This window comes from Phyllostomus hastatus, unplaced genomic scaffold, assembly GCF_019186645.2.
Source record: "Phyllostomus hastatus isolate PE091 unplaced genomic scaffold, TTU_PhHast_1.1 phas_contig_137, whole genome shotgun sequence".
Classification (NCBI taxonomy): Eukaryota; Metazoa; Chordata; class Mammalia; order Chiroptera; family Phyllostomidae; genus Phyllostomus; species Phyllostomus hastatus.
In genome coordinates, this window is record NW_025333583.1 from 14,892,818 (window position 1) to 14,920,308 (window position 27,491).

A 27,491-nucleotide genomic window follows, 5' to 3' on the forward strand; every position below is an offset into this window, starting at 1 on the left:
CACTTACATTTTCATAAATCTGAAAAGAAAAGCATAGAAGATAAAGGACACATAAAATTTTAGCTAGTGAAGAGTTTATTTGAAACTTGGAACAACCCATCACCCCTCCTTTAGGGAGATCAGGTCTACATGTCACTCGAACTGTTGTGACCCATTCTTGGCTGTTAGCTGAGCCCCTCTTGTGACACCAGTGTATTATATAGTCTGAACATGAATTTTCCTACCAGGGTCCATGAAGGGAGTTCTTAAAAGCCCCTGACCTGTAAGGACACACTCACAGAGCTCAGCTACCAGGGCAAAGATTTGTACATCAGTGTGGACTGATTGTAAATAACAGAATAATATTAAGGAGTACTCCCTGAAATGCAGAGTATGGAGAAGTGCTTTAGGAGGTTCATGCATCTGGGGTTGTCATCTCCATATACATTTGAGACACAGCAGGTCTTGATTGGTCAAGATGAATAGGACTAATGATCCCTCAGAAATTCAAAGGCTTAGTATTAATTACTTCTCAACAGCTGGCTATATTTATAGTACTAGTGGGGTAAGTAGCTGAGTAAGGAAATTGCAAATTTAGAAGTGTCCCCAAGCAGTTCACCCTCCCTTTCCAGAGTAGTAGCTATAGGAGGAAACAGAATAGAAAAACCTAGTTCCATACAGAAAGCCAGAATGGATTTCTGTTACAGCAAAATTTTACTTGGTCTTCACAGTATATATACATTTTTTTTCTATCAAGCAGTTGTCAACATTTCCAAAAGAAGAGACTTCTAGAGTGAATTGTAAGGCAGGGCCAGACTTCCTGAACGTCTTATGCAGAATATTACATCTACTCTTGTGTTCAGAGCAGCACAGTCCCTAGAACTTTCTGTGGTGATGCAGATGTTACTTTGCTGTTCAGTACAGCAGCCACTAGCCACGGGGTGGCTGTCAAGCATTTAAAATGTGGGTAGCATGACTGAGAACAGAATTTTAAATGTTTACTTTTAATTAACTTAAATATTGGACACCACAGTTCTGAGCAACCAAATAGGCTCCAGGAACTGTGAGATCAAGATGATAAGTATCTGGGTTTTTTTGTGGCCTCTCAGACCACAAGAAGGTGATAAGCAAAGTTTTTTGTTTTGTTTTAATCAAATGCAACTCCCACTTGCATTGGATTAATGAGTTCCAGCTGCTTCTGAAATTGACCACTTTGGTTAACACATTTTCCACACGGTTAGAGGATATTTGTCTGATCTTTCATTCTTGAACTACAGACTCATATGTCCACCTGCTACCTTGACCTCCCTACTTGGATACCTAATGAATATCTCAAACCTGATATGTCCCTCTCTGGTTTGGCTCCTCTCTGCCTCCTCCCCACCAGGCCCATGTTAGACACTTGTAGTGCCCACTTGTAACTGCTGTCCCTTTCCTTCTGTGCTCATGGGTGGGGTAGGGACCCCCCCCCCCGCCACACCCTGCCATTGTTCTTAGGTGAAGCTACATCTTCTGGACCAGGGGCTGCAGGTGGAAGTGGTGTATGTCACCTCCAAGCCAAAGTATGTACTTGCTGGTACGATGCCCTGTAGTCTGTGTCTGGAATCCATTTCCTGGGTAAATGGATAGACTTTCCTTAGAAAGTTCTGCATGTTCATTGTCATCTTGGAAGACCTAAACTAACACATATGGTCAAATTTATCTTTTAAAAATGCTTTTGTTGAATATTACTTCTCTGTGTAAACTGACACTAGATTAGCATCAAATCTAAATTTCTGTGTCTGGTTTTTAATCATGTGAATCCCCAGGAAGCCCAACCTCGTTAACCAGGTCATCCCCTAGGCGTCTTCTCCGCCCAGAGTTGCTCAGATAATTCCACTTGGGAGAGCACTCTCTGCACCTGCTCCATTTCAGTCCCCTCATGTCAGAAGCCCCCTTTCAGTCTGCACCCACCCACACCTCCTCCTTGATGGGGGGATACTCTGCCAACCCCTGTCCACCTCTCTTCACCACGTCACCTTCCAAAGGTACAGATAACTAAAGAATTAACATGCTATTTGAAAACTTACTCACTTCATGTGTTTGATCCTACAAGGCACTCTGTTGATTGGTTGTTACTGATGTTACTTAACTTTATCTAGATTTCCATAGAGGTGGGATCCCTATAACAACTTTTCTATACTCTTTTGAGAAATGAAGTAAGGCTATCCAGAATAGGGATAAGCACTTGTTCCTGAAGGAAATTACTCATTACTTAACAGAATTAGGATATTATTTAAAAAATTTTATTTTTCACCTCTACTGACTTTAGAATTAACAGGACAATAATGGATTAGATTTTGCTATATTTATTTCTCAGCATCCCTCTCTTCATATGGATTATTTTCTCTTTTAAAACATGTCAGTATACTTAAGATATATATGAGCAAATCTAACAAGACAGTAAAATAGTTTTCATAGCTTAATGACAGTAGATAGGGAGTAAGCCAGCTAAGAAATAGAAGAATATTTAACTTAAATTTTATATTAATGAAAATGTCAGAATTCATCTAGATTCAAAAAAGGGGAGGAGAGGGACTTTCATATTTTTAAATAAAATAATTCTAAAATCTGTAACAATTTGTAGCATATTTTTACAGTTAAATGCATTCAAAATTTAAACCTCATTTCAATCATTTCTGGTCTAGAAGAAAAGGTGAAGTGCTAGAAAAAAGAAATAAATCTCCATTATTCTACCTTTTTCTTAGCAAACACAAGAGAAGGAAATTTTATCTGCTACTCAAATTTAAGCCCAAGAATACTCTTGATTAACTAGTATGCACTGCGATGAAAGGAAAAAGAAAACACTAAAAAGATTAAACTCCATACATCATCCTGTGTTGAGCCTCATGACCAGTTTTGATGGTGGTTATCCTAGAAGCCAGTAAAAGTGTTGTTTTTCATTGTATTAAATTCCTTTAGAGACTGGGAGGCATGTTTGGGGCTGAGTTTATGAATGAATACAACTGTAGTCTTCCCTCCCAAGCTGGCCCCCCCGCCCAGCAGTGTTTTCCATCTCGGTGTCTGGCACCATTGCCCATCTGGAGTCATCTTGGCATCTCCCTGTCAGTCATTCCCCACCAGGTTCCACTGACTTTCCCTCCCAGACAGGCATCTTGCCAGAACAGCCTCACTTCGCCTCTATTGCAGCTACCCTGCCTCTCGCTGGTACTCCTGAAGCATCCTTCTACCTGTTCCACTGCATCCTCTGTTTCACACGCTTTTTTTCTAAACATTACAGTGAACTTTTAAAAACACAGATCTAATTCTGCTCTGCTAGTGTTTCAAGTGGTGCTTCTCAAATAACACCCAAAATCCTGAACTGGCTTACACAGCCTTATCCATCTACCTTCTGCCTAACTCTCCAGCTTCAAAAAGAGCTGTCTGCTTTAGGATTAGGCTTATCAGCAGTGGGGATACATCTAAAATAACAGTGACTTTGACACAACAGAATTTCTTTCTTTTGTAAATAGGCAGTCCAGGACAGCATCACAGTCCTTCAGGATTTAAGCTTCTTTGATATTGAGGCTTTAATCATCCTCATCACAGAGCTGCTGCCTCTTGGTCTAAGATGGCTGCTTCAGCTACACCATCACATCTGCATCCCAGCCAGTGGGAAAGAAATGACAGGTCCCCTCCATTCAAGAACATTTTCTGAAGTTACCTTCATTACTTCCACCATGTTTCATTGGACCCACTAGGTCTCATATGTCTCATACCCAGCTGCAAAGAAGACTTATGAGCAGCCCTGTACCTAGCTAAAATCCAGGGCATTATTGTTGAATGAAAAGGGAGATATATTTGGGGGGACCACTTCACAGTCTGTATTACAAGAGCTAAATCCTTATCTCCCAGATTGTGGGTCAGAATGCCTGATAAAGAAAAATGAAGAGATGGGACATAGCGTATTACGGCTAAAATTATTGAAAGTGCTTGCCTCTGGGTGGCAGGAATGGATTGGGGCAAGAGACCACATACGTATATTAAACCTTGCAGTATTATTTAATTTCTTCCAAAAAACATACTTATTTTGATAAAAATTACATAAGAGAATAGTTTTCTTAAAGCCTAGGCTGTGTTCAGGGCTGTTAGTATATGTGAGGACTGGATGAGTTTTCCCTGCAGAGCCCTGGAGGTTGTGTCTTTATTTCCCACCAGGTATCTGCCAGCTGTCTCTCAGCCTTTGGTGTTTATGCAAAGGTGATGTTACATGCATGAATATTATCAGAGGTCGGAAGGTCATTAAAAATCAGGTACAAGACATTTGGCCACAGGCAGGCCCTCTATTTTTTCCTATTATTAAATTAGGGCACCTGGGGTATAAAATCCTGATGAGGCATTAAATGTCTTTGACTCAGGCATTTTCCTGACTCAGACTGATTGGTACTCAGCTTGTTCAGGAGCATTTTTCTGATTGGCAGCAGCACCCCTCACTTGAAACCCTTTTCATCCTTGGGTGTTTTGTGTCAGAAAGTTAGACACCATGGTTGTGACCTCCAGGAGGTTACTTAATCAAGACAAGCAGACACTGAGACCCAGAGTGAGAAGGAAAGAAATAGAGCCTGAGGTGGTGAAGTCCCAGAGGCTGGCGAGATGATTCTCTGTTGATCAAAAAGGAGAAAACAAAATATCTGAATGAAATACCATGAGACTTGAGAAACGATCACCTATTTTTCATAAGAAATACATCAAATCTTACAATTGCCAAACTTGGATGGGTTCTGTTTGTTAAATATTTAAGCCGAGAGGAATTGCTGATAATGAAAGACAAAGGTCAGCAAAGGAAAGCAATCATTGGGCTTGTATTTAATCCCTTTTTATTTTCTCAGATCTCAGTCCTGTCATTATCTGGTGTTGGTGCTTACATAACTTAATTAGAAAGTTCAGGCAGCGATGGGAATAGAGGGCAATAGAAGTGAAAGGGTAACAATTTAAATAGATTGCCTGCAGATGCCTGGTGTGGATGAGATGAAGCCTGTTAAGGAACTAATCCTAAACGAAGCTCTTGACATTGATCATTTGTGAAAAGGAGATTTTTTTTCTTACCCACATATGTAGCTTTGTACACTTATGTCTACAAACCTTAAGCGTTGGTTGGTACATCTGATCATCAGCTTGTAGAATTACTAACACCAAGCCACTTTGAAAGAGCAGACAGTGTTGTTAACTTCGGCAGGAAATGAAAATTTGGTCCTAATATACATGTGAAATTGAATTGTCTGTACCACAAAGCTTTGGAGATTACCCATGCAAAATGAGAAAACTATCTAAATTTAAAATTGTCCGCAGTACAATGAAAAGTTATTTTGCAGACTGCATTTTTACTGCATTGAAATTCGTGAAGAGATTGGCTCTATTAATTTAGACTTAAACAGAAGCTCTGTATCTTTTAAAAATGGTAAATGAGATGGAAAATGTACTTTAAGGAGAAAAATGAGTTTCTGGAAATACTGCAGGCAGGCTCCCTGCGCCACATCTGAGTCTGCCCTGAGACCAGGCTGCCTGAGGGGGGAGGTCTGTGTACTGTGACAGGTATTTGGAATAAGGGCATGCAGACAACAGCTCAATTGCGTGCAGCAGGCTTCATGAGTAGGGTAAGGAGCAGACTGAGTAAGGCCCAAAGCAGAAGTCATTGGCAGCTTTTACAGTATAGTTCCTAAAGAACCTGGGTTCTCTACAAAGAGAGAGAAAAAAAATTAAGGGGAAATTAAATTTATTTCCCTGTCTAGAATGATGCTGGAGTAGGGGATTTGATTACTCTACCTGCCTTCTCATAGGGGGAAAAAAAAAAAAAAACACGAAAATCTATATAAAGAGTTAATCAAATTTTTCATTCCCTAGTCTTTAAATTTCTTTAGCTCACAAAAACAAACATGTCTTGTTTATTATTAAATAAATTATTATTTGTTAAGTAAGTGTTTATTTGGAACCATAGTTTATGACCTGTCATTTAACCATCAAAAAGATTACATTAACATAATAGCCAGAGTGCAACAAAGATTAAAATAAACTTGGATTGAGAGTTCTTAGAGGGCCTTAGACTTCCTGTTATTTAGAATTACTAATGATGAAGAAACTGAGAACCAGTGAAGTGTTTGCCTGTACCGGGTTCTTAGAGTGGCTCAGTAATACAGCTGAGTCTAGGACTGAGGTCTTCTGAACTACCGGATAGTTTACACATTTGCTACGGTATATCAACAAGCAGCACCACTGGGTAGGCACACACCAAAATAATACAGCCAACTGCCCTTTTCTCATTTTTACAATATTTTCCTCTTGCTTTTCAGGTATTGCGGTGCTTTACTTGCATCTCTATGATGTGTTCGGGGACCCTGCCTACCTGCAGATGGCGCAAGGCTATGTAAAGCAGAGTCTGAACTGCTTGTCCAAGCGTTCCATCACCTTCCTCTGCGGAGATGCAGGCCCGCTGGCAGTGGCCGCTGTGGTGCATCACAAGATGAACAACGAGAAGCAGGCAGAGGATTGCATCACCCGGTAATCACGTTTCTCTCTGAGGATTTTTATCTACCTGTTATTATGCATTGATTCTGTGTGTGTTAGCAAAAGAACATTTTAGTGAATTTACTTTCCTCTCAGCAATAAATCTTGGTGCTGTCATTTAATCAATTCTCACATTATTCCTTTGTTGTAGTTAAGGCACAACCATTATAATCCCTATTTTATTGCAAGATATAAATGACACTGACACATTCCAGATCAAACATCAGTTTCAGTAACAAACATGAGATCAAAAGCCTAATTATATGATTACTAATCCAAGGTGTGATCCAAGATCAATACTCTGAAAAAAATGCAGCTCACTTCCTGTGGGGGGTTGAGAGAGGCGTCCTAAAGGTACACAAACTGATGCAGAACTTCTTTGTTTAAGAACAAATGATATGCAAAGCTAGCTTTTTGTTTTTAATATAAATCAGGGCAGCCCACTAGTAGCTTGTGAATTGTGAAAAATTACCAAACTTTTATACTAATAAATTGCAGTTCCTGCTTTACTAGGATTTAGTGAACACTCTTTCAGAATTCTGCTAAGAAATCTGGCTGCCATGCAGTTCTGCATGCAGGTTAGGTTCCCACTGAGTGTGCTAACATACAGGGAGTTTCATTGCCAACAAAGGTTTGTTGTTCTGTTTACTTGTGTAGTAGACTTTGCTTTTTAGAGTAGTTTTCGATTCATAGCATGATTGAGAAGAAAGATATATAGATTCCCCTTATACCCTCCGTTCCCACACGTGCACAACCTCGCCATTGTCAACATCCCCGACCAGAGATGATGTACACAGTTGATGAACCTACACTGAGACGCCATGATCACCTGAAGTCCATAGTTTACCTTGCATTTCACTCTTGGTGTTGTACATTCTGTGGTTGGACATACGTATACTAACATGTTTTCATCATGGCAGTATCATTCAGAGTAGTTTCACTGCCCTAAAAATCCTTTGTGCTCTACCTAGTCATCCCCCTTCCCTCCTGCCTGACCCCTGGTACCCACTGATTTTTCTACTGCCTCCATGATTTTGCCTTTCCCAGGATACCATGTCATTGGAATCATGTAGTATCTGTAGCCGTTTCAGATCAGTTTCTTTCCCTTAGTAGTGTACATTAAGGTTCCTCCGTGTCTTTTCATGGCTTGATAGCTTATTTCTTTTTAGTGCTGAGTAATATTCCATTGTGTACCAGTTTATATATTCATTCACCTATTGAAGGTCATCTTGGTTGCTTTCAAGTTTTGGCAAATAGAAGTTGCTATAAACATCCTTGTGCAAGTTTTTATGTGGATGTAAGTTTCTAGCTCCTTCAGAAATACCAAGAAGTATGATTGCTGTATTATATGCTAAGAATATGTTTAGTTTTATAACAAACTGCTGAACCGACTTCCAAAGAGGCTGTACCATTTTGCACCCCCACTGGCATGAATGAATGAGATTTCCTTGTTTTGTTTTGTATTCTCTTCTGTTCTGTTCTGTTCTATCCATTCTGCTGTTAAGCCCATCCAGGGAATTTTTTACTTTAGACATTGCAATTTTTAGTTATAGAATTTACATTTGGTTCCTTTTTTCCAATAATTGTGGTAAAATACATATAATATCAAATTTACCATATTAACCATTTTTAAGTCTACAGTTTAGTGGAATTAAATACATTAATGATGTCATGCAGCCATCAGCACCATCTGTCTTCATAGCTCTTTTCATCCTGTAAACCTGCGTCTGGACCCCCCTGCCTGACCCCAGCCCCTGACAACCTCAGCTCTGCATTCTGTCTCAACGATTTTTAACCACTGAGTGTCTCAGTATCTCATATAAGGGGACTCATTCAGTATTTGTCTTTTGGGACTGGCTTATTTCACTTAGCACAATCATCCACGTCACAGAATACGCTGTAATTAGGCCTTTTCAGATACAGTTTGTGTTATATGTAAAGAAGGAATCAGCCATACTCTTGTGTTTTGAGCACATGTATGCGAATTCTCCCTCCTCCCCCAATTTTTTCCCATACAGTGATATTTTCTTATTGCAACTAACTTTTTCCACTGGAAAATGTAACAAAAGAGGGGATGGAGGAGAATCCAAGGAGTGTTGTGCTCTACCTGTAATGATGTGTGAATTGTATTAAATCATTCCCTGAATTGAAGTACACTCCCAAATACCTTTTTTTATACGTGCCTGTGATACATCTGTCCGAGGTAAGAAATTATCTAATGCAACTTAAAAACAGAAAATGTAGTACTAGTGTATTTTAGAGGAATAAACCATGAACATTCCATTCCAGGACTGGGAAGTATTTAATATAAAATCTGTCACAAAGCTTGATCAAATCACAAGTGAAACAAAACTGATTTCTGCAAAAGTTTAATTAACATATGTATCCCTTTTATAGTAATGAACTTGAATGAAACCAGCCAATACAAAAACTGTTTCATACCCACCTAAATTTGAAATACAGAAGCCACCTTTTTATTTGTTTCACATAGCCAGTTTAAAACCATTCGCCACATGTCTGCTTTACAGGTTCACAAGAAAGTCTCATTGGAGGAATCTTTAAGTATCATAAAATAAATTGTAGTCATCCCAATATTTTATTATAATGCCAGCCTTCTCATATATGTACAACCAAATAGTACTAGTTTGCTATATGAAAAATGTCAATACATGTCAATATTTGTTAAATACAAGTAGCGTGTATTTAAACAGATTGGGGAAATTAAGTAAACAAAGGTAAATATGTAACTTTACTGTCTGCCCAGGATCTTGAGAGTCTGAAGAGAAGCTCCGCCTACTCTAGGGAGCAGAATTTGCCAAATTTATCATTTAGACAGCACTTTTTCCTCATGATACCTTAGGGCCTGTTGTTTTAAGAAATAGTGTTTGGGGAATATTACCATATAGTAATATTGGTTTACTTTAAAACATCCTTAAGAGTAAGGTATAAGTTTTTTGTACCTTGGTAATAAAGCTGTTTCTGTTATCTATATATATTTTTTAATTGTATAATATTTTAACAATTTTTTATAGCTAATGGAGTTGTTATTATTAAAAATATAGAATGTGCCCTGGCTGCTGTAGCTCAGTGGATTGAGCACAGGCTATGAACCAGTGTCACAGGTTCGACTCCCAGTCAGGGCACATGCCTGGGTTGCAGGCCACGGCCCCTAGCAACCACACATTGATGTTTCTCTCCCTCTCTCTCTCTCTCTCTCTCTCTCTCTCTCTCTCTCTCTCCCCCCTCTCCCTCTCTAAAAATAAATAAAATAAAATCTTAAAAAAATATATATATATAGATATATATATATAGATATATATATATATCTATATATATATATAGATATATATATATAGAATGTGAGCCCTGCTTGGTGTGACTCAGTGGACTGAGTGCGGGCCTGTGAACCAAAGGGTCACTGGTTCAATTTCCCCAGTCAGGGCACATGCCTGGGTTGCAGGGCAGATCCCCAGTGGAGGGCACACAAGAGGCACACATTGATGTTTCTCTTCCTCTCTTTCTCCCTGCCTTCCACTCTCTAAAAAAATAAATAAAATCTTTAAAATAAAAATATAAAATGTGAACTTATGATAGGCAAATACATTGTGTCCACAGCTTCGATTTTTTATATTTCTGGATTTCATGGCAGAAGAAAAAGAAAAAACATTATTTGTAGTTTCACATCTTCTTCCTTTGAAGCAAAAATATGTCTTTTCAATTCAGTTTCAGTAAGTCCAAAATTAATTGATGTCATTAAGGAAGATAATAACTGAGATCTTGTCTCATGAATAACATCTTTCCTATATTTTCTTAACATAATGGTCTTTCAGACTCATAATTTTCCCTAAGGTAAAGGTTCTTAACTTTGGGGGAGGGCTTCCAGAGGTATAGAAAGCCCCCAAATTGTACTCACACTTTTCTTGGAGGGGTCTGTGACTCCAAAAGGAGGGGAAGGGGGAGAGAGAGAATGAGAATGAATGGGGGAGAGAACAGGAGAAAAAATATGCAGGTGTGCCCTGCAGTTGGCCTGGGGGTAGGGATGGGGTTGGGTGGTCATTAGGGCTAGTTCTTCCTGGAGCCTGATTTTTGTGTAGGTGTCTGTTTTCACCATTCCTTCTGCAGAGAGACAGTTGGTGCCTCCACCCACATAGAGAGTGCAGCCTGTTTCCTACCCAAATACGGGACTAACCTGAGTACACAGTGCTTTGGGGCCCGTACTCACAGTGATGAAGAACTTTAGCTTTCTGGTCAGAAAATTATACCCTCCCTCTTCTGTAGTGTGATGAGTAAGAAAAGAACTTTTTTAAAGATTTAATTTATTTATTTTTAGAGAGAGAAGGGAGGGAGAAAGAGAGAGAGAAACATCAATGTGCGGTTGCTGGGGGCTGTGGCCTGCAACCCAGGCATGTGCCCTGACTGGGAATCGAACCTGCGACACTTTGAATCGCAGCTCGAGCTCAATCCACTGAGCTATGCCAGCCAGGGCTAAGAACTTCTTTTATGTCAAACTTCTTTTGATGATACAAGGCAAAAACTCTCCAGTGATACCCTGGGGAAGTACTGCTAAGAGTGGAGAAGAACTGCTCTGTTTTATATGTCATTGTTCTCCCTTCAGAATGGTTGTAATCAATGCATCCATATTAAAACAAATACATGGAGCTGCATGATGCACTTCTGGCTTTGTTTTTGGAAACACATAAAATAGCCATTATGGCTTATAAATGCTGTCATTTCCTCTTTTTATCTAAAGAATATGGCATATAAAACATAAATTTAAAACTCCTACTTTTAACAATCATCAGACCCAACTAATGAGTTTTAATTATTTGAATTTAAATCCAGAAAAAGGTAGAATATGTACTTTTTCACCCTAAACTGTAAAGCATTGTTTTAAGGAGACTCTATGAACCACACTATATTTTCAAAGATTTGAACAGTGTTTGCTACCTACTTTGAACTTCCCAAAGGCAAATAACCACAATAATTGAGATGCTAATTATTGATATATATTGCCACCTAGTGGTAATGCAGGTCATAATGGTGGCAAATAAAGGAAACGTTTTCTGATAACAGTGGTTCAAACATTTTTATTCAGATAAGAACATCATTGGAGTTAGTGCAGTAATTGTTCTGAGTAACTTCCATAGAGCAGTGTTTGGTCAGTAAATTCATGGTAGTTTCTCTTTGAGTATTTCTTTTAATCTCCTTTGCAAAAGTAAATCAGAAGTGCTTTTTTATGTCTAAATTTTATACAGTCTGATACATTTACATTAAAACTTGATTTAAAAATTCTCATCAAGACTCTAAAACATTCATTCTCTTTACCACAACAGAAGAGTTTATATCTAGTAAACTGATTTTATTTTCTTAAGGTCTCAATGTTACTGACCTGCCAGTTGGACATTTAAAAAAACAATTTTTCATAAATGTTTTTAAGCTCTTTAAAAATATTAGGAGTGTGTGTGTGTGTGTGTGTGTGTGTGTGTGAGAGAGAGAGAGAGAGAGAGAGAGAGAGAGATAATGAAGCAGAAAACAAAATGGCCCGTAATTCCGCCATCCAGATGACCCTGTTGACATTGGGGGGGAAGTCAAGGATTACGGGAAAATTAAAAACGGTCTCCTACCAATGTGTTCCTGTACCTAAGATGACACTGTTTGTTCCACTGTGAGTTTTATGCCTGTATTTGTAGAAGAAAAAATGTGCACAAGCCACCACTTTCATACTTAACCATTTCAAAGCACAAGCAAAATAGAGACAGACTCATAGATAGAGAGCAGGCTGACAGCCGGGGCGAGGGGGAGGAGGGGGAGGGATTGAGGGAAAAGGACCCATGGCCGTGGACAACAGTGTGGTGAGTGTGGGGGTGGAGGGAGAGGGGTAGGAGGGGACTAAATGGTAATGGGAAATATATAACTTAAAACATTAAAATAATATATAATAATCTAATTTAATATATATCTGTGTGTTTTTCAAATGTACCATTCTTTTAGTATATACCATTACTTAATTCCTTTCAAATTACCTTAAGCGTGTATTTTTCTTCTCAGGCTAATTCACCTAAATAAGATTGATCCTCATGTTCCAAATGAAATGCTCTACGGACGTGTGGGCTACATCTATGCTCTTCTGTTTGTGAATAAGAACTTCGGAGTGGAAAAGATTCCTCAAAGCCATATTCAGCAGGTAGTATGCTTTTGTGCTTTTGGAGCTTTTTAGGCTTCTGCTTACCATCTGCCTGAACTGTTGGTTTTATTTCTCCAGTTAGCTATCCTGTGTAGCCAGAAGTTGTATATTGACCTCTGAAGGTCAGGCTTGATCAGAGGACCAGTAGCTTCACGCTGAGTGCTGTTGGAAACACTGCAGAGTGACTCAGTAAGGAGTTCAGCCATTGGCGAGGTTCGAGGCCCTTTCCGAGAAGACAGCCCAGTTGCACCTCGCAGGTGCAGGTGTCTCCTTTCATGCCGGAAGCAGTTAGGCCTTCCATTGGCAAGTGAATCCTTGCAAGCTCTAGTGAGAAGAGTTCGAGATCTTCCGTGTTCTCCCCTTTTTAGACAGAATATAGTCACATGCACTTCTCTAAGTGCCGAATTAAACTGCCTGTCCATGGCCTAAGGTGATGTCTAATTCATCATGTTCCCCAGTATTCATGCAAAAAGGTCCTTACCTCAACCAAGGGGGGTTTTACTCTAATTCTCTCATTTTTTTGGTTGGTTTTCTCCCTTTAGATTTGTGAAACTGTCTTAACATCTGGAGAGAACCTAGCAAGAAAAAGAAACTTCACAGGAAAGACTCCACTGATGTATGAATGGTACCAAGAATATTATGTGGGGGCCGCTCATGGCCTGGCAGGAATTTATTACTTCCTGATGCAGGTAAGGGGTGATGATGGTGAGACTGCAGCCTGTGCTCCTGCCTTTACCGTCTAGGGTGGGAGACAAGGGCCCCGCTCCATGTGTTCATTCTGTCGACTACTGCAGTGCTCTCCTTGTAATTCCTGGCCTAGACAAGCAAGAGGAATGCTTGCCAAGGTGCATTTCAAGTGTATAAATACAAAAGGCACTGTGCTTTGAAATGACATTTGGTTTGTGGATGACCATACTTGCCTACCTAGGCCCACTTGTCCTGACCGAAGTGTTCCCATCCATACTTCTGTATGAGGTGCCTTCTGCTCTGCTCTTCTCTTTCAGCAAACACCTTATATTAAGAATATTATTTCACATTGTAAGGCACAACCCAATGAAATAAATTCCAGAAGTAAGAACAAAATCAATAAAAAAAACAAACGAGCATATGTTGCCCGAGGCTCACGTAGAGAGCAAGCTAAGGAGCCTTTCTGGTGGATTTTGTGTGACTTACCCAAGAAACAGCTGAATAGTCCATGTTCAACACTTCTTCAGACCTAATGCTGCTGGGAGCTGTCCGCCAAAGTCAGAGCGACTAAGGACAAGTAGGATTTACTGCAGCCAGCATAATCTGAGCGGGGAGGTCAGAAGTGCACTTCTCTTGGGAGCATCGTTTCCAGGGGCTTATTTAGCTCTCTTTAAGGAGAAATTGGCACTTGTGAATCAGAATTTATGACGAAAGGAAATTGATTTTTAATGGTACAAAGGTGTCCCCCTCACCTTCCCAAAGTACAATGTGGCATAAAGAAAAGTGTTTCATTAATATGTTCGACATGAGTGCTTAGACATACGTACTACTCACTGGTTGAGTAGCTGGCTGTAATAATGCAAAGTCAATGTCAGACCTGCCCTCTTCCCATAACTAAACAATGACAGTGATGCTGGGAAAGTCAAGGTTGTTACTGCTTTTAAATGCAGAGTCACACTGTGAGGGTTAGTGGTTGTGGGAGACCGACCATTGTATTTCTTCTACACTTCCCAATTAAGAGTCTTATAATTAGGGATTTCAACAGTATAGGTTTAAATTTCTTTATTTCTGACATATACCCTCACTGACTCTCTATTTCCAGAAATAAATACATATTTTCAAAAGTTTTCAAGGAAGGAAAGTTCCATCTGCTGAAGTTTTAAGATGAGTTAGTGTCACACATGTCAGTGACTAAACAACAACAGGACCTTTCTATTTTTTATTTTTGTTATTTATTTATTTATTTATTTAGAGAGGAAGGGAGGGAGAGAGGGACAGAAACACTGATTGGTTGCCTCTTGCATGTACTTCACCCAGAGGCCAAACTTGCAGCCTAGGCACGTGCCCTGCCTGGAAATCAAACCAGTGACCGTTCACTTTGCGGGCCCAGCCCACTGAGCCACACAAGCTAGGGCCCCCACGTGACCTTTCATTGAAGTAGATCATCAGGAGCATCTCACCCTCTGCCTCCTTTTGTCCTCTGTAGTAGGAAATCCAGAAACCGAGTACTGAGTTTTCAGTTGGCAGATTAGTATCTATTTAAAATTCATTTTTAATCTGAAAAATTCATTCCAGGAGGTGCCTGTGTATTAGCATAAAGCAAAATATTTTTGGCCATGTTGGAAAATTCCTGCATGTTTGAGGAGAATCCACTCATTCTACATTAGCATTTTATACTGAACTTGAACAATATTCTTTGGATACGGAAAATCTACACGTGCCCTAAAGCACTTAGTGCACGTTCAGTATCCGAGAAAGCCTGTTACAAGTATGGCCTAATTCCTACCACCACTGCCTGCCCCCCTCCCCCACCCCCAACAAATTTACCCCCAGTAGGGCAAAGACAACACTTTGAATTTGTTTAAAGAAGTGAAGTGTCTCAGGTTCGATTCCAGTCAGGGTACATGCCTGGGTTGCAGGCCGCAGCCCCCAGCAACCGCACATTGATGTTTCTCTCTCTCTCTATCTCCTTCCCTTCCCTCTCTAAAAATACATAAAACCTTTTAAAAAAAAAAAGAAGTGAGCATTGCTTTGGATTAAGAACAGGACCAAAAAGAGAAACTAAAAATTATCAAAAATGGTGGCTCATATGTCAATGTCAGTGTCTCTTATAAATCTATACATTGTTGTATCGAAATCATCCTGTATAGGTATCAGTTCCAAATCCTCTGCAGAAAGCTTGATCTAGAATCACACAGCAGTTTGGAATCTAGATTCCCAGTCTCCTAACTTGTTAGCATCCTCTTCCATTGGAAACTAAATGCAATAATGGAAGTTGTGGTTGGTTTGTCTCTGGATCTCTTTCTGGGCTTTAATGTATGTATAAAGGTGTTAAACTTGTCTCAGCACTCACTTTCTCAAGAATTGACTTAGGAAAATCATTTATATGCTTATAGATAACAAATACTGAAAAATAATATGGGCATAAGACCCAGGGACTGTGTTCCAGTAGGTGAAATAATTGTGTTGACTCCAAAACTTCTGAATGACTTCCAGGACCTTTTGGTCATGTTTTCTTTATGTTTTAAAACTCATTCCTGCAGCTCAGGAAGATCATTTCCTCCAGCAGAACCAATAGCCCCCTTTCTCATTTTCAGCCCTGCCTTCAAGTGAGCCACGCAAAGCTGCATGGCCTGGTCAAGCCCAGTGTAGACTACGTCTGCCAGCTGAAGTTCCCTTCCGGCAATTACCCTCCCTGTGTGGGCGACACTCGCGACCTGCTGGTCCACTGGTGCCATGGTTCCCCGGGGGTAATCTACATGCTCATCCAGGCCTACAAGGTACTGTGAACGTTCTCATGTTAGAAATAGATAGGAGAATACAAATTTCTATCATTTAAAATTAGTTTTATGCATAACCCTTAAAAGAGCAATAGGTAAATCCCTTGTTAGACCCAAGAACACTTCTGCTAAATGGACTATAATCCATCCTCACAGGATGCATCTGTACCACAGCAGCCATGGTTTCATAGACCAGGAGGCTTCCTCACTGACAAGTAAGCAGCCAAGATCATAGCGTCGGTGGCAGAACTCAGTTAAAAAACAGAAGGAATCCACCTCGCACACTGCTGATTGGCATGTACTGTGGTGCAGCTGCTGTGGAAAATGGTTTGGCAGTTTCTCAAAAAATTAAACTTATAATCAACATAGGATCCAGCAATTCCACTCCTAGGTATTTACCCCCAAAAAGTAAAATCAAGGCTCCAAACAGACACTGTACCCCAGTGTTCCACAGCAGCATTATTCATGACAGCTAAAAAGTGGAAATAATCCCAAGTGCCTGTCTACAGATGAATGGATAGAATGTGCTGTATTCCTACAGTGGGTTAGTGTTCAGCCATACAACAGAAGGAAGTTCTGATGCACACTATAGCATTATGCTTGAACACTGATAACATCATAAGTGAAATGAACCAGATTCAAAAGGAGGAATACTATATGATTCTACTTAAATGAGATTCTGGTTAATATGAGGTATCTAGAATAGGGAAATTCAAACAGAAAGAAAATAGACTTACCTGGAGCTGGGGCAGGGGGTGGGTACAGATTTAACACTTAATGCATACAGCGTTTTAGTTTGAAAATAGATAGTAGTGATGGTTATACAACAGGTGAATGTAATTAATGCCATGGACTTGTGTGTTTTAAGTGATTAAAATGCTAACTTTTATGCATATTTTACCATAATAAAGAAATGCCAGTATCACTTCTGTAGTAAAGATACAACCAGGATATCTACGTCTGTCAGTTCCAGATCTACATATTACACATCCACAGACCGGCATCTTATAGTTTAAATAAGCTTTAGTATATCAAGTTTTACTTTTAGAAACTTGGGAAATCTTTTAAAACTGGCTTGCTCTATTAAGGACACTTACTTTGCAATGAGATATCTAAAATGTGTACTCAAAATAATCCTCAAGTCTTCAACCAACAGATTGGAGTCCACAAAAGTTTGTAAAGGTGCAGCAATGGTTTTCTGACATAGTACAGTGTTTTATAACCAAATCAGTTTTTATAATAAATTTTGTAAACAGTTTCTCCTACAATATGTAAAGAAACTTCCTTAGCGTGAAGGGCATCATTGTTACCCAAGAAGATAGCATGCGTTCTTTGGAAAGTGTCTAACAGCATTTCAAGTAGAATAATGCTGCTTCACCTCTAACACACATATACACAAACACACACATATGCATAAAACGTAGACCATGCAAATGAGGTTATTTCCAATTATTAACAACAACAACAACAAAAAGCTAGTGATGTTTTGTAATTTGTCCCCACTGGTATAACACATCTCCGTGGCTCTAAATCCCTTACCCTTTCTTGCCATGCCATTTCCCTCTCTCCTCCCTTTCCCCATCTTCCCCCCATTCCTATCAGGGAGGAATATCAATAGTATTTTCTTTCATGTCCTTTAAAATGAAACTACGTCCCTCGATGCTGCAGGTGTTCAGAGAGGAACAGTATCTCAACGATGCCTACCAGTGTGCCGATGTGATCTGGAAGCACGGGTTGCTGAAGAAGGGGTATGGGCTGTGCCACGGCACCGCGGGCAACGCCTACGCCTTCCTGACACTGTACAACCTCACTCAGGACGTGAAGTACCTGTACAGGGCCTGCAAGGTAGGGGCCAGAACTGACAGAAAGCACCTCACCTCTCCTGGAGGCTGCAGAAAGGTTTCTAGTTAACTTCATTTATTCATTCATTTGTTCAACGATGTCTATAGGACAGGCACACACAGTTATTTAAGAAGAACCTTCAAAACCATTCAATGGAATTAGCTTTCTTTTAAAAGGACATAATTCTGCTCAACAGCATTTATGGGAGAAAGAAAAACAGAGGGTGGTTTTATTCCTTTGTTTCTTCTATGCTAACCTTGGAGATATGGTTCAGCTAGCTCATTAAGTTCCCTCGGTGTTCCATACTTTCAGGCTGTCTGTTTTTCTGCACTAACCTCTTTTCTCTGCCTTGAAGAGAGTGTTTGACTCTGTAGGATAATTCTTACAGACAGTCTCTATCAACTTTTGGGGGTCTTTGGAAGAAATCACAACAATAATTTAACTTGGTCTCCATTTCAGTTTGCTGAATGGTGCTTAGATTATGGAGAACATGGATGCAGAACTCCAGACACCCCCTTCTCCCTCTTCGAAGGTATTTTTCATTCACTACTTACTTGCCTTCAGCATCTACTTTTCTGCTTGGTGGTTAATCTATTTAAATTGGAGTTTTACCAACAATTAATTGTATAATCATTTCTTACACTGCTTCCTTATTTCCTGATACAGCAACTCAATATTAAAAATCAGTTAGCACATGGACTACCACAGACCTAATACTAATAATCATAATGGGGTCCGCCATTATGGAGCCAGGCATGTGCTGGGCATTTTGCAGGTGCTGCCATAAATCGTCTCAGCAAAAACATGCAGTCATTATCCTCACGTCACAGAGGAGAAGACTGAGACTCGGACCAGTGAGTGGCCCATGGTGCTCACATAGGGTAAATGACAGGCTGTGCCTTGAACTTGTCTGGCTCCACTCTCCTCCTGTCTTCCACCTGGATGAAGTAGCTGAACACCTCGGTAGTGTTCTCCTCTAATAATTAACTGCAAGGAATATGAATATAGATAGATGCCCACTTCATTTAAATCATTGCCGTTAATATTGCACTGTTGATAGTGCACAATAAAGCTGCTCTCTAAGATGGAGTCACTGGTATACTAACTTTGGTCTCCTCCTCTTCCCTCAGGAATGGCTGGAACAATATACTTCCTGGCTGACCTCCTGGTGCCCTGCAAAGCCAGGTTCCCTGCATTTGAACTATAGAGGGAAGCCCGCCCCTGCCCCTGCCCCGCACTGCATGACCCTGTCTGGGCATCGGCCCTGAGCCAAGTGCTGTCGCTGCTTTCAAGGAAACAGAGTCAAACTGTGTGCTTCATTTAGTTTATTTTTTTTGTCATAATTCGTCTTTAGTTCACTTCCTTTTCTTTATCATTTGCTTTTATTTTAAAATATCCAAGAAAATCTTTTAACTTTAACTTCACTTTCTTCCAAAAAGGAAGTTGGGCAATATAGACGGTATTTTGAGGGCATATATGTATATATGTTTTACAAGTTGGAGGAAACCTTATTCTTATTTAAGCTTATGAATATAACTGTCTGTTACTGTTCTAAACATGTTTAAAAGAAACTAAATGTAGGTAAGGAAAGATGAATATATCGTGTTGTCAGACACTGCCCTCTACCTCCGCTCTTTAGTATTTTCTGTCCAACAGTACAGTTTTATGACTTCGCTTTTCTCTGTGGTTGATTATGAAAGGGGACAAAAATATAACTCTGTGCTTCCAGGACAAAAATTGCAAGAGTTACAAACTAGTTCAGGGACCTAAACACCATTGCTTAAATTCACAGTGCTTATTTAAACTGGAGATAAACATACTTTGAAATTTGCCTCTTTTTATTAGTAAAGCACCCAGGCTGTAGCCAACATTTTCTTCAAAAATTTCTAAAATGCAGTGGTTGTTGTGAAGATTCTGATTTGATGTTTCGTTCTAGATAAGCTAACAATAAGTTCATTGTTTTTTCTAAAATAAGCTAGTGTATTTTATACCTATTTATTTAAACTTGTTTGTTCTGAAGAATTAGAGTAAGACCAGGAATCCAGTGTCCTGGGTGCGACTGTGTTGTAACTGAGGATCTGCGTCCACCCCGTCCAACGGACCGGGACTCTGGCTTGTGTTTTACTCAGTCGGCAGTGACTCCGCTTTTGTGCTGGCTGTTTGGGGCAAGCCACGTTTTCCTTGCTGACGCTCTGTCTGGACACTGGCCTTTCGCTGGGTAATTCCGCACTCCACTTCTGTTTAAAAGGAGGGAGTGTGCTATGTATAAAGCCATTAACTTGAGGGGGGAAAAAAACACTAAACGTTTGATAGAAATCAGTAATCGTGCTTAGAACTAATGGGTCCTGCCTCTTTGCATGTGTGAGGCTTAACGTTCATCAGTCTCTGAGCCCTCAGATCTGGGTATTTATATAGTGGAAGTAGAATCCCTGGCACTTCAAATCTGTACAAATATTTTGAGTCATCAGCTTCTATTCCCCCTCATTCCATCACTTACTTTCCCAGGCAGGTTTTGTTTTTCTACATTTTGACTGCTTTTAGAACATTTTGTAGCTTAAAAAAAAACAAAACAGGTCTAAGAATGTTAAATGCTCCCATCTCACGGCTCCCTCCATCCTAAGAACATGCTGCTTTGTCCTGAGGCTATGAACCAGACCCCCACCAGGTATGCTCTGGTCCCTGTGGGTAGCAGCCCCCTGTTATTTTCCACTTAGCACCAAAATAGCTAATATTATTGGAAATTGTCTGACCCTTTAAAGGCTACCGGCCATAGATCTAAAACAACAGCCCACTGCTCAGATCCTCCGATTAGCTTGTCCTCTGTGACTTGTGCTAGTCTGGACCACCTTGTGCCGCAGGCTTCCGCGATGCTGCCTTTCTCCTGAACGTTGCAGATCAGTGGTGTCAGCATTCTCAGTAAAGCTAATTTGCCTTTGGCTGGGTGTGCAACTTGAAAGAATAAAGCCCATTTGGTTTAGTTAAATGTCTTACTCTCCTGTGCAATTAGAGTTACTAACTAAGGGAAACAGAATAAAACACATTTTCTCCTAGCCCGGGACTTGATCACAGTGCTTCTCCAAATGCCGTGATTAATTTAACCCAGGAAGACTTCAAGACAGAGAGAACATTTTGAATAAGATTTTTGTTAATACTTAAATTACAGTCTGGCTCCTTTTATCCATTGTGAAATTTATCAATACAAACACAATTCAGGTACCACTTCTTGGGGGGAAGGGTGCTTTTTAGGACTTATAAAATTGACAGAATTGATATGCGCCTCTTTTTTTATGCTTAAGAGAAAAGAAAGTTTGATAGTATTTTAAACTTGCACAAATGCCATGAACTAAGACCAGTACCCTAACACCGTGCTAGAAACTGAAAGAAACTTCTACACTAATTTTCTTAGTTTTAAAAGGAAGAGGAATCATTTTCCCCTGTATATTTTTGGTTTTGGTAAAAAACCATCCCAAAAGTTGCCTCCCAGAAAATTCAGTAGTGTCTCTCATGTCCGCGAGAAGCCTAGAGTCCCACCGGAAGGGCTTGCTGCAGAGTGGTCATTTATCCTGCCTGTGTTTCTGGTCCTGCAGTGATGGCAAGTTGCAGGAGGTAACTCTTCATCATGAAAAAAATGTTAATGTCATCACAACTATTGTCATCAACCCCATTGGGCTTCGGTCTCATCCAAGTTGTCAGTCTTTAACCCTCAGCATTATTTGTCTCCGTTTTCATCTGTGATGTCAACTCCAGTTATTTGGCATTGGATGCCTTCATGGGAGATGGAGTGTTAGGTGGAAGTGGATCCAAAGCTGTTTTCTCTCCTTGTTACCACTTCCCTATGTAACTGAGTGGACAGAGATCCTCTGCTCCTAAGTCCTCAGGTTAATTTCTGTCTGATCTTACGATGTCCTGCCTTGTACTGGCGGATTTTGAAATGCAAAATGTGAAGAGTGGACATTTATTCATTTACTCGTTTGGCTGCTAGAACTCATCTGTTGTCCTTGGTACTCATACTGAATTGATTCCCCTTCTGCTTCCCCTAAAAGGTCAGAGCACCCCATTTCTGTATAGCTAAGCTATAGAGCTGTTTCTCCACTATAGATATAAAACAAAATTGTTGGGGGTATTCAGGGAACCCACCCTAGTGGTATATTGCCATTTATTGGGAAGGGCTGGGATCATATGTATTTCTATGTTCTGTAAAGGATTTAACTTACTGGTTCTCAATAAAATTTTATTAAGACTGTATATAGTCATGTGGTTTTTTTTGTTTGCTTTGGTTTAAATGAAGGCTTCTTCTCAATACATGTATTCCCTAGTGTTTGTGTCTGACTTTTTCTTCACTGTTGGTCAGACAAGATTTGCAATACTTTCAGAAAACAGAGATGTATTGGAGGAAAATATTTTTAATCCAATCATTATAGAATTAGGAGAAATCTACAAGGCTTCAAGCAGAGCAGTGTGTAATACACATGAGAATCCACCCTGTGGTTAATCATAACTAAAGGCCTCATTCTACAAATTGATTTCCCTGCTGACCAATTCTGAAAGGAACTTGGAATAGAGGGAGAGGTAAAATATGGCATAATTATCGCTTCTCAGCCTTTTGGCTAAGATCAAGTGTAAAATGTGGCAGAATTATAAAATATATGTGCAGAGGTTGGAAAGGACTTCTGCCGAATCACCTGGCATGATTTGGTATCACTTACTTCCGTGACATAGCAATGTGGTGTCATTTGGCACAACAGAGATCTGCCAAATTATAATAATTGTTTTCATCCCTGAATTAGAATTTGTCATCGGGTGCATATGATTAAAATGCCCTTGATACCCAAGGTCTATTGTGTGAATGACTCATAATACTAAAAGATAAATTCACACCTTGACTTCACGTCTTTGACTGAATGAAGGTGTAGATGGTGGTATCACATCGTTAGATGTGGGCAGAGGCCACCCAGAGGCTCTACAGTGATGCCTGGCGCATTCCCACTTCCTCTCCACGAGCTGCATTTCAACTGGTAAGGCCAGCTGGTGCTGTTCCCCACTTTACCACTCCCGGCTCATCTTCCTACCAGAAGAACAAAAACAACCAACACATTAAGTTGCACCCCAGTTGTAATTTCATGAACAAACAAAACCTAAAGAAGTAATTTGTCTCCTGCGACTTCACAGTGGTAGTAGTTTGATTCTTCCCCCTAACTTTGCATTACAGGAGACCTTCACCTCCTTCCTTCTCCTCATACACCCTGAATAGAATAATAACATTTGTGTCATTTCTTCTTCCCTAGATAGTTCTTGCTATGGAGCCAGTGTTATTAAAAGTCTCATGAATTCACTCCGGTAAGCATTATTTAAACTAAGAAGAGCCTAACAGTCAGTCCCTTGATAACTTGCTTGCTCATTCTGTTTCTCATCCAGACTCACCCTCTCCCTTCTAAAGCTGAGGGTCAAAACACAAAGGGAGAGAACCTTGGCTTCTTTACAATGGAGAACACGTTGGCTTCATCGGGCCCATTATGTAAACTACTGAAACACTGTTTTCCAGAAGCCTGTGCGAGTACATCCTTGGGGACTTATTTGACAATTTTGTGAGTAATGAGAGAAAGCAGCAAACACAATAAACCAAGAGGTGAAATAATGAGAACAGAGAAATGGATCTTAGCAGCACCACCGCTCATAGTGAACCGGTTTAATTTCACATTTCTGCATTATGTTAACCTTTCAACCGCATGCAAATTACAACCATGGTGACATTAAATCCGCAGCTAATGTTCTATCGCTCTACAAATAAGTATTAGAGAAAGCATTTGTGAGGTCCATAGTCATTATGCAGGGGAAGGCAAAATTCTTGATAAATTCATTTATAAAGTAGTGTCACAGTTGCCTAATTTCTCTGATGGAGTTGGATTATGAAGAAAGGCATTTGTCATTCCCCCCCTCTGCCCACCAGAATCCTGATGTGGCTCACTGTGAAAGGTGATGGTCAACATTGATGTCTCAGGACTCCACAGTCAGGGATGAACACGTACCCCCTTGCCGGTATGATCCAAACTGCTGGCACTGTCTGCGTGGTTGCAGACTCACCATGGGTCTGAATCATGCCGTGAGCCATTCTTTCAAACCACAGCATCCCCTCAATTCACTAAACACACACGTTTGTGTGCAAGGTGCCCGAGGGGTGTGGGGGCACGTGTGCTTGAATAGACTTCCCTGCACCGATCTCACCGTCTGGTAAAGAAGACAACGATGAGATGAGCAATTGCAAGGAAATGTATTCTAACCTTCCTCTTAACCATCCCCTACTTTTGCTCCTATAACTTATGAAAGGCAAGTTTCAAGAGTGCCCAGAACTTGTGTCCTTCTATCTTCCCAAACAGGACCTGTGGTTTGGGGCTGTATTTGGAGATACTGGAGTTAATAGTCCTGCAGGGAGAAGACATGTAAAAAGCCACTCAGCCAGCCCAGAAGCACTGAGAGTTCTTTCAGTTGGACCACAGTAGAGATGGGCGAGGTGAAGGGAAATTTGAGGACAAAACGTCACTTGCTCCCCAAACCATTTCCACTCAGTTGACTTCTCAAAAACTCCTACCATTAGCATTATTAATGATTTAGGTTAAATTCATTTCCTTCAGGAATCCTGTTAAAATGCAAATGTTTTGGAAGAATAGTTCATCAATCTGCTGTTAGTCATTAGCACCTTAATAACTGGTTCATGGCCTACATAGTAATTTACCTGAAGAACTTCAACCCAAACAATATGAACTGCTGCTAGAATATCCTAAGTACAGCATCTAGCAAATACTAGGAAAAGATAATACCTGCCTCACAAAAGACTTTAAATCTGGAGATAAATATGAACAAGTAATTTTGATGTGACATGGAACCTCACCAGGACTGGCTTTAGGTGAGTAATGGAAGAAGAAATATAGAAGTATATGAGAGTTTAAAAAACAAAAACATTGAGGTTAGGGCTTCTCAATCACGTGAGCATACAGATTGCCTGGGATCTCATCACACTAATTCTAAAACGCTGGTGTAGTGGGGCCTGAAAGTCTGCATTTCAAACAAGCTCCCAGACAACACCCATGCTGTTGTCCACAGATCTTACTGTAGGTCTGATGGGACCAGGTAGCCCAGCACTGGAATCCAGACTCAAGGGGAGAAGGACGGAGGGTCGGGAGCTGGCGGATAAAGTTGGAAGGATCAATGGATGCGAACCAAAGAGCAGAGCACAACAGAGCTGGAATGACTGGTGTCCTGATTTCCGATGAAATACAGTTCCACAGGATGTCAAGGGGCCCGGCCTTGAGGTGACGCGTTTTCTGTGGCGGTCATGGTAGCAAGTGAAAGAAATGGCCTCAGAACGAACATGTGTTTATAGTTTTTTTAATGGGAAAATTACCAAGAATTTAGAAACTTTTTCAATCCAAGGAGTTATATCCTTATGATAATATGAGAATCATATGGAATCTATCTATACTAAAGAGTTAATTTGAGTCATCAAGGCTTCTATGAGGAAAATTAGACCCTCTGCCCCTTGTTTGGAATTTATAAGGAGACATTGCATTGTTAGCCAGCCAACTTTTTAAAGGATTTTTTAAAGCCCAAAAGCAGATCACTCTCATTCTTTTTTCCATATTTTTTCCTAGCAGGTTCCAAGTAGTAAATGCACAGTAGCAGCATCATTTTTCCTAATTGCCATCAGCTAATTGCCATGTTCTCTGAATGAGAATTTCATAAAGTGACACGGGGCTGTGCTGTCTCAGAGGTCATTTACCCAGGGACACATCAGTGCCTAGAACAGGGCTGACCTAGGAAGCTTAAAATTTCACTGGAGATAGAAAAAGCCCATTAGTTCTCCTAAATTGAAAGGTTGATATCGTTACAGAGCAACAAGGGGGGGCCTGGGATGATATACTATTACCCTTAGGAACCCCCCAGTTTCGTTATGTCTGCCGCCAGAGAAAAGACGTCTCTCAATGCCAGAGATTCATGAAAAGGAAACAAAATGTTTATTTAATGCTATCCAAACTTAAAGTAGTGACCTAATGTCTTCATCAAAATCCCAAAGTCCCTTAAAACACCCACAAACACACACAATCCTTCCTTCCCCCCTTTGCCCAGTCTGGGGTACCGTATCTCAGGAAAGGAAATAGAGGTCCATGGCACAGGCAGCCCCCGGTTCTTCCCAGTAATCCTCAGCTGGTAGGCCTCCCTCAGTTCCTGGCACCACCAGCTGTGTCTCCAAGATCTCTGTTAAAGCCGGGTGGTGGTTCCCCCTTCCAAAGCTGCAGGGGTCCCCACTCTGGCAAAGCCTCAAGGTTCTTTCTCCCAGGGCCACGGGAGTCCCCACTCAGCCAAAACAGCATATGGTTCTTTCTCCACTGCCCCAGCCACATGGTCCTCTCTGCACAATGGCCATGGGAGTCTCCACTCTGCCAAAGCCACATAGTTCTCCCTCCACTATGGCTGCCGTGTCTGGGTTTAAATCCCCACACCAATCTTCCTCTGCGGCCCCATTTCGGACTCCTCCTACAATCAGTTACACCTGCCAGCACTCATATCCTTCCAGCTTTACTGGGCTGCCATCATGAGTCTGGGCAGGCGTGGCCCCATGTCATGGAGCCAATCATCTCCAAGCTCCCATGCAGGTGCTGTAACTTGGGGGATCTCCTCCCAGTTCCCTGTTGGGGGGGAGTTACTTCTATTCCCCTGACTCAGAGCATGGCCACAGCTATTTAACATATCTATGTTAAATGACCACACCAGAGGTTAGCTGCAAAGCTGTTGCTATACAAAGCAGCTCTCAATGGCCCTGTTCCATTTGTTCCTTCCCCCAACCCACACCTGTGTGGAGGGTGGGAATGTGAGGACATCCTAATATTTCCTGAACACCCTGAGTTCTGAACCCCATTCCAGATCCCTATTTGGGGGCCCCTCTTGGCTGCACCCTGTTACAATATGAGTGTGGTCCTACTCCTGTTCATGTAAGTACCGGGTGCTCTGTACTAGGAATCCATCCATGTTTAAATGGCTCACGTAACCAAAGCCCTTTCTGCCCCATTTAAACAGTGAATGCATAGCATGTGCTGTTTTATATTTTACACGGTCTCACCTGCCCAGTTGAAAACAGTTAGTTGTAGTCACATTTATTAAAATGAATTAAAAGACCATCTTGTAAGTTTGGCTTTTCTTCTGTTTTCTTTTTAGAAAGCCAGTTTTATCATCTTTTCTACCACTCATGTCTGCAAGTTGCCCCTTCAGCTGAGTTTCCTAATTCAGCTACCAGCTAACTGGGTGCTCAAGCCAATAAGGTGGATTAACATTCTGAGTCTATTGGTTCTCAAAGTGCAGCTTCTGGAGCAGCGGCATTAAATTAGCATGACTTGGAACTTGTTAGGAATGCAAAATGTAGGGCCCGCTCAGGATCTACTAAGTCAGAAACTCGGGTGGTGGGGGCCAGCAATCAGCTTTAATGGGCT

The 27,491-nt window shown here is 40.7% G+C and overlaps 1 protein-coding gene across 3 annotated transcripts in view; it reads left to right on the forward strand.

Annotated features, from left to right (window-relative positions):
* LANCL1 (LanC like 1) overlaps window positions 1–22,257 on the forward strand; it is a 35,518-nt gene extending 13,261 nt beyond the window's left edge. For all 3 annotated transcript variants that reach the window (XM_045854471.1, XM_045854462.1, XM_045854481.1), the window contains exons 4-10: window positions 6,306–6,513; window positions 12,568–12,703; window positions 13,246–13,392; window positions 15,988–16,170; window positions 17,839–18,015; window positions 18,472–18,544; window positions 19,143–22,257. In XM_045854471.1, coding sequence (XP_045710427.1) covers window positions 6,306–6,513; window positions 12,568–12,703; window positions 13,246–13,392; window positions 15,988–16,170; window positions 17,839–18,015; window positions 18,472–18,544; window positions 19,143–19,219 — 1,001 coding nt within the window. In that variant the 3' untranslated portion in view covers window positions 19,220–22,257. The remainder of the gene's footprint in view (window positions 1–6,305; window positions 6,514–12,567; window positions 12,704–13,245; window positions 13,393–15,987; window positions 16,171–17,838; window positions 18,016–18,471; window positions 18,545–19,142) is intronic.
* Window positions 22,258–27,491: the final 5,234 nt, after the last annotated feature.